The 11,425-nt window shown below is 43.0% G+C and overlaps 1 protein-coding gene across 4 annotated transcripts; it reads left to right on the top strand.

Annotated features, from left to right (window-relative positions):
- The first annotated feature begins 1,867 nt into the window (after positions 1–1,867).
- On the top strand, positions 1,868–10,168 carry LOC102925596 (sperm motility kinase X-like). 4 transcript variants are annotated; one of them, XM_076555284.1, is made up of 7 exons: positions 1,868–2,905; positions 5,127–7,025; positions 7,661–7,749; positions 8,137–8,323; positions 9,182–9,384; positions 9,484–9,708; positions 9,999–10,168. In XM_076555284.1, the coding sequence occupies exons 2-3, from the start codon at positions 5,161–5,163 to the stop codon at positions 7,692–7,694; spliced, it is 1,899 nt and encodes a 632-aa protein (XP_076411399.1). In that variant the 5' UTR covers positions 1,868–2,905; positions 5,127–5,160; the 3' UTR covers positions 7,695–7,749; positions 8,137–8,323; positions 9,182–9,384; positions 9,484–9,708; positions 9,999–10,168. The 4 variants fall into 4 exon arrangements, with proteins under 4 accessions (XP_076411399.1, XP_042120062.2, XP_076411400.1 ...); XM_042264128.2 differs by having other exon boundaries at positions 9,484–9,593; XM_076555285.1 differs by having other exon boundaries at positions 9,484–9,553.
- The last annotated feature ends 1,257 nt before the right edge of the window (positions 10,169–11,425 follow it).

An 11,425-nucleotide genomic window follows, 5' to 3' on the forward strand; every position in this document is an offset into this window, starting at 1 on the left:
GAATAAATGGCATTCTCTTGGAAAGCCGTATAGACACTGGTGCTGATGTCATAATAATTGCACCAGAATTTTGGCATCCAAATTGGCCTACTCAAGAGTTAAATGTTAAGCTGTTAGGGACTGCAACATTATCTCAAGTGAAACAGAGCACAAGATGGCTGGAATGTATAGGGCCAGAAGGACAGATTGGAAAATTAAAGCCATATGTAGCTAATGTAGCTATGAATTTATGGGGCTGTGACCTATTACAACAATGGAAAACTCAGATTAACATTCTTCCAACCTCAGAAACAAACTATAAAGTAACGCATGTTTCTGAGAGAAATATTACGAGGTATTATAATAAAGATCAATCACCGGCCATCCAGATTTTACAAGAACAGGACACAATTGCTGATCTTTCAAAGATACCAACAGCTCTGCCTTTAAAATGGTTAGCAGATAAGCTTATATGGGTTCAGCAAAGGCCTTTAAAAACAGAAACTGCAGGCCTTGTAAGAACTGGCACAAGAGCAGTTAAATGCTCAGCATATTGAAGAATCAATTCTCTTGTATTTGTTATTAAAAAGAAATCTGGTAAATGCAGAATGGTAAAAGACCTAACAGCAATTGAAGTAAATCAGCCATTGGGCACTGTATAGTCTGGAATTTCTTTACCAACTTTATTACTTAAACAATGGCCTCTTATAGTTATTGATTTAAAAGACTATTTCTTCTCAATACCCTTACAAGAAAAAGACAGAGAAAGATTTACTTTCATTGTTCCTACTTATAATAATTCTCAGCCGATTAAGAGATATCAATGGAGGGTCCTCCCAAAGGGAATGTTAAATAGCCCAACTCTGTGCCAATATTTTGTATAACAGCCATTGGAAGTAATATGTAAACAGTTTCCTAAATCTATAATTTTTTTTATTACATGAACAATATTTTACTAGCTGATTCAAATTCAGACAACTTACTAAGAATGTTTGAAGAAGTAAAGAAAATTTTGCCCTGCTAGGGATTAAAAATTGCTCCTGAAACGATACAAAAAAAGTGATTCTATTAATTATGTAGGTTATAAAATAGGTCTACAAAAAATTAGATTCCAAAAGGTCCAAATTAGGAAAGATTGATTACAGACTCTTAATGACTTTTAAAGATTGTTTGGAGACATTTCCCATCTATGAACTGTCGTTGGGCTAAAGAATGATGAACTGAGTAATTTGTTCAAAACCGTAAATGGCAACAAAGACTTAAATAGTCCAAAGAATTATCAGCTGCAGCTGAGAGAGAATTGGCCTTGGTGGAAAAGAAAGTGCAAGAAGGACATGTGAATTGCATGGATCCAAAGCATGGTTGCATGTTGGTTATTTTTACCCTCTAAGCATTCTCCTACAGGAATTTTAATGCAGAGGGAAGATATGATATTGGAATGGATATTTCTACCAAATAATCAGAGTAAACAATTATAAACCTATGTGGAAAAGATCTCTGAGCTGATTTTAAAAGAAAAATTGAGACTTTGTCAATTAGCAGGAATAGACCCAGCAGAAATTGTAGTACTTTCAACTAAGGATGACATAGACAAATTATGGGCAAAAAGTGAACCTCGGCAATGAGACTGCAGTAATTTATTTGGAGAGATGAACGGAAACTACCCCCAAAACAATAGAATTCAACGTATAAAGAGAGCTGATTGAATTCTGCCTCACATTCTAAGGGAAACACCCATTTCTGGAGCCCTTACATTTTATACAGAGGCAAACAAACAAGGAAAGGCAGGTTACAAATCAGAAAATCTAAGTAAAGTGGTTCAAAGTCCTTATAATTTTGTTCAAAAATTAGAATTATATGCTATTTTGATGGTATTAATATATATTAATAGATTTTTCTATGCTGATGTTTTTCTTTTGTGAACATCCTGAAGATGTCTGCCTACTGTCTCCTGGGATTCTAGGTTTCTGATGAGAAATCTGAGAGTCTCTTGGGGGAGAGATGTGATCAAACTCTCTTCCCCTCAGTACCACTGACGGTAATAACTTGTCCTGAGGTGTCTTGGGAAACAGAACACTTTGTTATAGTATCACAATGCCAGTGAGGGGCTACCAGACTTTTGACACCAGACCAACTTTACAGAGAGGAATGGAGACTTTGAATGTAGTAGATATGTTGTGGTCTGTAACACCAGATGATACCACAGAATTTTTGATCCTACATGCAAAGGCCATTGGAACATCCTCTGGGTTCACTTTCTTATGGATAGATATCAGAGTCTATACCCAATAGAACATGAGCTTTAGGGGCCCTTGTAATATCCTTGTGATCATTTCTGTTGTTACTATTATTAAAGTGTAGCCAGTCCTTCCTAGGATATCCTTTGAAATGTCCCCTGTAGACACTTTTGTGTTTGAACTTGTGGTCTCCAGCAGGTGATGTTGTCTTGGGAAGTTTGGGTCTGGCTTTAGGATGTGGAGTCTAGTCCCAGGAAGCAGTTTGTTATCCTGGTGTTGGAGGTGGATTGATCACCAGTACAGTATAAGCAGCCACATGCTAACACCAACTAATCTTGCCACCATGCTTTCCCTGTTCTCACAAAGTGTGAGCCGAAATGACCCTTCCTTATGTTGCTTTCTGTGAGGCACTTGGTAGCAGTGACTGCAGAGTAGCTAATACAGTCCTTTGACAGGATTGTGCCCATCCCTCATTGGTCCATGGCTTGCTCTGACCTCACAATGAGCCACTGTGAGGAATGACTGATACCTGGGCATATAACACAGTGCCTAGGGCTGGGTTTTGTCCTTCTAGTACAGAGAGCTGTTGGGTGGTGATCTGTGGGACTTGGACTTTGGTGAAAGTTTTGGACCTGGATATTGGTTGACGTTTTGGACTTGGACGCTGGTTACTTGTTAATCTTGACAGAGTGAGTTTTTCTTTCACTTTGCTGGCTATGTTTGGGTGTATTGGTTTTAGTTTTTCGTTTTATATTTTGTAATTTATCTTTCTGGTTTCAGAAGTTAATATTTACATATTTTAAATTTTCTTTGTTAACTATTTTCCATTATTCTTTTTCAAACTACTTAATTTCTTCGTCTCTTTTTACCTTTAAAGTTTTTGTTAGTAAATAATAATCATAAAAAGTAAAAAAAAATTCAATTAACATTTCTGTATCTGCACATAATGTACTTTGATAATGTTCACCTACTCTATATACTTGTTCTCCTCCTCTGTCCCCTTCACATACCTAATCACCTCCTTTTACTATCAGGTCCCCTCCCCAACCTGTGCTTCAAGGTTTGAAAACAAATGTTTTTCGGGGACTGGTTTGTTATACACAACACCATGATTTCCAGTTCCATGTTTTTTTTTTTTTTTTTTTTTTTTTCCCTGAAAAGGGACAATTTCACTCTTTCTGGCTGAGTATACCGTTGTGGCCTTTTGTTTCTGAACAATATTATTAATAAGTTGGAATATGTTGCAGTTCTTACATGACTGGGTGAGCCCATCTTGATCATGAAGTATGGTCCTGTTAAGTGCTATTGAATTTTGTGTGAAGTATTTAAGTACTCTTACTAAGGACTGTTGCTTCTGTGTTCACCAAGGACCTTGATTATACCTTTCTCTTGTTACTGTATCCACCTGGTTTTGGTACCTGAGTAATACAGGCTCCTAGGATGAGTCTGGAAGCATCCTTCCCCTATTCATTTCATGCAATATTTTGAGAAGCATTAGTGCTTGTGGTGATATTTTGTATATGCTCTAACAAAGCTTGTCTGAAGATAAGTAAGAAAAAGAAGGTGGCCATTAGAGAGACCTCTCACCTGTAGCCATCCTCAGCCTGAAAGGGTGCAAGATTCTGTCTAGAGGAATCCTCAGACTGAATGCCATGAGCCCCTGTATCCTCCCACCTTATATTCCTCTCTCTGCCTAGGTATATCCCTTTTTGTTTCCACCTTCCTAGGGCTGGGATTAAAGGTGTGAGCCATCACCACCTGGCTCTGTTTTTCTTTTAGACTGGATTAATCTCATGTTCTCCAGGGTGGTCTTGAACTCAGAGAGATCCCTTTGCTGCTCCCTCCTGGGTGCTGGATCAAAGGTGTGAGCTATCAACACCTGGCCTGTCTGGCTAACTAGTGGTTTAGCTCCACACTCTGATCTTCATGCAAGCTTTGTTAGATCACAAACAAAATATCACCACAGGTGTGAATTCTTCTTTAGAGGTCTCATAGAAATCACCAATGAATTTGTCTGATCCTGGATTTTGTTTGTCAAGAGATTATTTTAAAGTACTCTTTCATTTTATTTTTTGCTTTTTTTCTGATGTAAATTAGTTCCTTGAGAATTTCATTCAATATATTTTGAATGTGTTTATCTCTTCCTTCAGTTCCTCCCAGATCTTCCATACTCCCTTTACTATCACCCATATGTGTCTTTTTGTTTTGTTTTGGCCTCAAGAACAGTTTCTGTTGTCCTTGTACTCTTGGATATATGACCTTCCACTGAAGAGTGGTCGGATCCACTTACGAGGAGCCACACCCTTAAAATGTGTTCCCCTTCTCCTGGAATCATCAGTTGTCCGTAGCTCATCAGGACTGTGACTTGTTGTCCCACCTCCCCTCTTGGTGCTGAGACTTTTGTCTGGAGTGAGCTTAAGCAGGTCACAATTTTGTGATCTCAGATGGGCAACTGCCCTGCTTTGTCCAGAAAACCGTTTGTGTTGTCATCCACTGTCTTTAGCTCTGACAGTCTTTCAGTGTAGGTGTTTTATATCTTCTTAGTTGAGTTTTGGTAGCTAATGTGTGTCTCCAGGTTTATTCTAGATTTTTCCAATGCACTGGAACATTTTAAAAACATTCCGTAGTCATTGTCTAGATGTCTGGATTTCAGTTGTATCTCTGGTAACACCACTTTATTTTGTCTCCCATATTATTAACGTCTATCTTAATCTTTTTTTTTTATTATTTCGATTAAAACCACACAGTTCTATTTATCCCTAAAATAATCAAGTCTTTGCTACATTGTTCTTTGTATTATTTTAGTTTCCATTTCATCAATTTCTGCTCTGAACTCTTCAGCATTTCTTCTCTTTCCTTTGGTGTTCCTCTTAGACCCGCTTTTAATGAATTTTAATCTTGCCCCACTAGTTGGTGTTGATACCGAGCATTTATATCAACAAAGATGCAGACTAGCGAAGCAGCTCAAGGCCTCAAGAACAAGCCCTTTGACGAAGAGGCTTTAACCGAACAGTATGAAATCCTAACAACCCTTGGGCGAGGGGCATTCGGAGAAGTAAAACTGGCTAGCCATCTTCTCACCCAGGCAAGGGTAGCAGTAAAAGTTCTTCCCAAAGACAGAAAGAACAGCTTCATCAAATCAGGAATTGAAATAATGAAATCTCTAGACCATCCCAATATTACTAAACTTTTGCACATCATTGACACCGAAAATAATACTTACATGGTCATGGAACATGCCACACGGGGAGACCTAATGGTCAGGATTGCGGAGTTGGGCTACCTACCAGAGGAGGAGTCCCGTAAGCTATTTAAACAGATGGTGTGTGCCCTCCAATATTGTCACAGGAAAGGGATTGCTCACAGGGCATTAACGCCCAAAAATATTTTAGTGGATGGCAAAGGAAATATAAAACTCAGTGACTTTGGTTTGGGCACCAAGCTTACCACAGAGCAGAAGCTAGCATATTTCTGTGGGACCCTTCCTTATTGCGCCCCAGAACTCTTTGAAGAAAAAGACTACAATGAACTTGCCACCGACGTTTGGAGCTTGGGTGTTGTTCTCTACTTTATGTCAACAGGGTGCCTCCCTTTCAAGGGAAATACCTTTGGAGGACTAAAGCAGAAGATCTTGGCAGGCAAGTACTCTACTGAATTCAAGCTGTCTCCAGAGCTGTGGGACGTTATTGCTAAGTTGTTAACTGTAAATCATGGACAAAGACCAACAATAGATGACATTGTGGACTTTCAGTGGCTAAAGGATGGCAATGAAGTTTCTCCCAATCCCTTTAGAGAGAACGATGAGGACAGCTACGCAGACCCCACTGTGATGGTCGTCATGGGCATCATGGGTTACAAGCAAGGAGAGATAAGGGAAGCTTTACGGGAGAAAAAGTTTGATGCGATGATGGCCACCTACTTGATTCTTAGGCAGTCGACCTGGAGGAACAACTTTATAAAACTACTTAAGCCCAAGCAGTCCGATGGAACCTTCAACCTTGTAGGCTGTCCCACGCTACCAAAAGTGACTATAAAGAGGGGATCTAGTGTCCCTACCCTTCCCACCTCCATTTTGCCCACTCTACCTGAGTGTCCCGAGAACGACAAAAAGTGTAGAACGTGGTCCAATGTGCCTCCCGCCCTGAACGGCCCTTACAAAGGAACAGCCCCCATTTACAGAATCTGCTCCCAGCACCTACATGAGGATCACTTCATGAACATCAGCTGGGGGGATGCAGAGAGCACTCTTGACCCCTCCGATGAAATATGTACCAGAGTGTCTTCAGTCCTGGAAGCTTATTTCAGCCAGTTATCCCTGGATGTGTCCAAAGCTGGCCCTAACAATCCAAAGGACACAGCGTCCTCACAGGATGATTTATCTCATCACCCCTCTGTGGAGGAGGTTCAGTGCAAAGAGGTCACCTCAGGAGCTCTCCCACAAAGCTCACCTCAGGAGGACCTCAGGCGGCAGCCCCACAGTGTGGCTACAGCTGGTTCAAAGAACAAGACCTCACAGGATAGATCACCTCCGTTCTCCAGCGAGGAGGCCCAGGATGAGGGTCCCATTGTAGAAGAGGAAGACCTCAGCCCGTCCTCCCCAGAAACACACCAGGGACAGCTCAGTGGCCAGGGCCAGACTGCACCCAGAACCCCCTTTAGAAAGCGGGTTTGGAAGAGCATACAGAATAAGATAACGAAAGGCCTGAGATGTTTATGTTGCTGCCTACCAACAGAAAGGAGGGAGCACCTAGCCAGCAACCAAACCCTGTCTGTGAGCCCAAATAGCCATGGAGGCAGCCGAGGAGACAGGTAGGTGGAGAGGCTACAATGCACTTCTGTATCTAGGCGTTTTCTTTCTTTCTTTCTTTCTTTCTTTCTTTCTTTCTTTCTTTCTTTCTTTCTTTCTTTCTTTCTTTCTTTCTTTCTTTCTTTCTTTCTTTCTTTCTTTCTTTCTCTTTCTTTCTTTTTAAATGATGCTCTTTTCTTGAAAGAAAAAAATATTTATTTACTATATGTGTGTAGAAGTAAACTTGAAGGAGTTAGTTCTCTCTTTATACGACGTGGGTCCTAAGGAACAGATTAAGGTCCCCAGGCTTGGGGTCATGTGCCTTTACCCACTACGCTTTTTTCGGTACTAAATGATATGTTTTTAAATAAACAGATTATAAACATAGCCATTTTGGGGGCTGGTGGTAATAAGTTATCATCACACCAGAAAGCAAATCCCGCAATGTCCTTCCTGAGAAACTTGACCTAGATGTAGACAGACAGCAGAGGATAGTGACCCGAGGCTGGCCATGGATGAGGAGATGGGTGGGTGAAGAGAGCAATGGGGCAGCACTCAGGGGGAATCAGGGGAGGGCCCAGACTGCTCAGGGCCAGCACAGCCAAGCAGAAGTCCTGCATGTTCTCCTACGAGGCCCCTTTCTTGTGTCTGTTTCAAGTGCTGGTGGAGGCACTGTACCCCTCCGAAGCTGAAACCCAAGAGTGGAGAGCAGCGTGCTGAGGATGCACACAGGCGGGGGAGAGCCAGGTAGGAAGTGCAGATGGCTGTGGGCCGGTGGGAAGCTGTGTGCATATCACAGGCTGAAACTAGGAACAAAGTGTTCCTGTGTCTGCAGAGGAAGACTGGGGAGGAGGGGGCATGCCACACCCTTCTCGGATCACCTGGAACCTGAGGACTGAGAAGGGATTCTGGGAGGCAGTTCTCACAGACAGACTCATGATCCTCCTGACTCACCCTTGTAGGTAGGATCATGATGGCTGGTGGTGCCACAATTGTGGCTGTAAAGTGAAGCCCTCTGTGGGACTTAGAAATCCTTTAAACAAGGGTCTACAGAGTGCTGTGATCATTAGGAAAACAGGGCTCAGAGGACCTTCCATGCCCAATGAGATTGTCAGCCCAGCCTCCTGTCTCCAGGTGTACCTGTGAGCCATTAGAAGAGACAAGCGGTACTGGAGGCAGAGGAAGACCCCAGAGGGCCTGACCATTCTGCATGCCTTCAAGATGAATATTGCTGACCAGGTTGGAGCCAGACACAGAGGAAGGAGTTTGCAGGGATTGTTCATCTTGTGCTCATTTGGGAAGGTAGAGTGTATGGGAACAGGTGAGTCCATTAGTTATGGTGCAGCTCAAAGCATCATCCTGGCCTACTAGACAGCTTGCTTCCTATCCCCGCCAAGATCCAGACACCTTCACAACTCTCCCTACACTATTATTGGTGAACCTCCTTGTGGCTTTGCAACCTGAGTCATATGGATACACTCTTTTGTACTCAGTGTCTGGACAGACAGGGACACACACACACACACACACACACACACACACACACACACACGCTTCTCCCAATGTACTTTGTGCACAGTTAACACAAGTGAAGTTGGCTTGAACTAGAGAGGACTTTCATTCCAATCAATGTAATGTCAAATTTCATGTGATTTCCCTCCTGGAAATGCCTCGACACTCCTCTTACTCAGCTTGTTCCTGTCTCCACCCCCACCCCAAACACTCACCACTCTGCTCTACTGCTTCACGGGAGCCATGTGAAGCCAGCACATGCCACGGTGCACACTTTGCCACAAGGCATCCAATGGTGTGCAAGGTAAGGCCCACCAGCTGTGCTTTGAGTGGAAGCAAGGTGAAGTCTGGAGAGTCTGACAGTTGAATTGAGAGATGGAGCTGGTTCCATGCATGATCGTGGATGAGAAGCTGTTGATGGAAAATCAATGGCAACCCCTGGTCTGACAGTGAGGGCGTTCCTTTGAGTGGCTAATAGTCTCCTATTATATTCCCACCTCCTAAGATAACTCAGACAGTTAAAGGGTTTTAAGGGATCATATTTGTACCCCTCCTTAGGCCCACACTCTAGTATACCCCAAGACCACACTTTACTATACCCCAAGATATTATTTTCAACAGTATCTCACACAAAGATCCCAGCTGTTTTCTCTCTGACATCCTGTAGGGACGTTTCTCTTGCTGAAGCTTTGATCTTCAGGCAGCAGGCTGGGAAAGACTGGTGCCTCTGCTGCCTGTGTGACTCTAGGCTGGGGCTACCAATGAGACTCCCGGGACTACATTCAGCAGGAGACATTTTTAACTGGATGGTGCTTAGAGCAGGAGATGACACTCAAGCCCTAACACACTGGATGGAAGAGGGACACAGAGGTGATGCTCCTTTGCTTAGGCCACAGGGAAGGTGTGATTGGTTACAGGGTGATAGACAACTGAACATGTGGTCATCTTACCAAAATGCCTTGTTTTCAGGTCTCCTTGATGGAAGAGGCTTCTTCTGATTGACAGAGAAACTGGACCAGAACCAGAGACGTACAAGCAGGTGGACTAAGACAAAAAAGAGAAAATGTCTGCTGATCCAGGTAAGCACCCAGGCCCTTGTACTAACCCCTTGTTTGGGGGGAACAGTGTCTGAGGCAGCTTAGGGATATACCTCACTGAGGGTGATGCTTCTCTGTCCTGGCAGGAGCCACGTGAGTGTGAGGTGCTGTTCAAGTCTCCTCCATGTACTGTATGGAGGCAGCTGTTGTTACTGTTCCCTTGGTCACCTAGGCAGGGACACCACTTCTCCATCGGAAAGACTGCTGGCTGCAAGGGACAGACAGAGAGAACACTGACAGGCACTTTGAGGGCTTTTACAGTGGGTCCCCTTTTAGAGTGTGGCATCAATCAATACCTAAGGAACGGAACCATGAAGACAGTCCCTAAGTAAAGGTCCTAGATAGTGAAAGCTGAATGACTGCTGACTTTATGCCTTGTGTATGCAGGTGAAGATCAGCCATTGAGGATATGCTCAGAGAGCTGGGCTCAAGATTGCTCTGCAGACCTGTTATCAAGAAAGACAGGCACCTGGACAAAAAGATATATGGCACAAATATCTCTGAATAAAGAGACTGTTTTCTTACTACAATAAACTTCTTTGTATATTTGAACCACATGCTCTGGTGTCCTGATTTATATCTATATAAATATTTTGATAGTCAAATTGGTCAGAATGTGTATCTTCTGAATGCACCATTTCTCCCTGTGGTGAGAACAGCACTAATTCTCCATGACACACTTGGGTCTTCATTCTGGGCATTAGATCTCTGCCCTCTTCCTCCTACATACTGTCTAGTCTACATCCTAGAAACATCTCTCCATCCGGCTATTATCACAAATGGAGAATTTTGTTTTAGGCTCCTCATATGCAGTATTTCTCTCTTTTGAGGGTAATTTTTCTTAGCACAATGTCCTTCAGGTGGACTCAAGTTGACAACAAGTCTCTGTATCCCTTTTATGCTTTCTTTTTCTGAGAGAGGGTCTTGCTGTGTCGCCTAGGTTGACCTACAACTCCTGATACTCCTGCTCAGAATCCTGGGTACTGTGGTGACAGGTTTGTACCTCTTGAATCATAGGGCCTAATTACATTCTTCTTCTACAGACACGTGGATGTAGCATAGACACATTGTTAAAGGATTAGGTTTTGATTCATTTTGAAAGACTCCCAACACACTCTGCAGTTGTCCTCTCTCAGCATCATCAACAAGATCCTTATAACTGGGTGTGCAAATGCTCACAAGGACCCTGACTCCTCATCACAAGGCACTGCCTTTGTGTAGCCTGTGATCTGGTTCCTTCCTCAACTTGTATTTCTGCCCTGGCATTCATATCCTGTTGAGGGGGCAGAGCTTCCTTCAAAGGACAATGGATGGATGCTCTGTGCTGTCATGTGAACTAGAGACTGAGAGGCTTCCAAAATGACAGGAGCCCTTTCCCTCCTGCAACCAAATCACTGTCAAAAGAAACCCAACATGCAGCCCACTTCTCTTCCCGTGGAGACACAGGCAGCATGGGCCATCTGGCAGGTCTCGTTTTGGTTTCGTGATGGGTCCTGTATTGCCCTGTATCAGTTCACCCCTTGCTGCACGTTGGTTGACTCCATAGCCTGGCTGTCATGAATAGGTCTCAGATACATGGGGCAGTACAGAGGTCTCTTTGGCATCCTGACCTCCTTTCTTTTGTTGTGCCCAGAGTGTTGGGTTAGCTGGCTTCTGAGGCAGACGTGGTTTTACATTTTGAGAAATCTCCACACTGTGTCTCATGGTGGTTGTATCAATGTGTGCTCTGCCAAAGATGTGCAAGGGTCCCCAATTCACACACAGGCAATTGTTTTTTTGTTTTTTTTTTTTTTTTGTCTTTGATAATATTCAAA

This window comes from Peromyscus maniculatus, chromosome 19 (assembly GCF_049852395.1).
Source record: "Peromyscus maniculatus bairdii isolate BWxNUB_F1_BW_parent chromosome 19, HU_Pman_BW_mat_3.1, whole genome shotgun sequence".
NCBI lineage: Eukaryota > Metazoa > Chordata > Mammalia > Rodentia > Cricetidae > Peromyscus > Peromyscus maniculatus.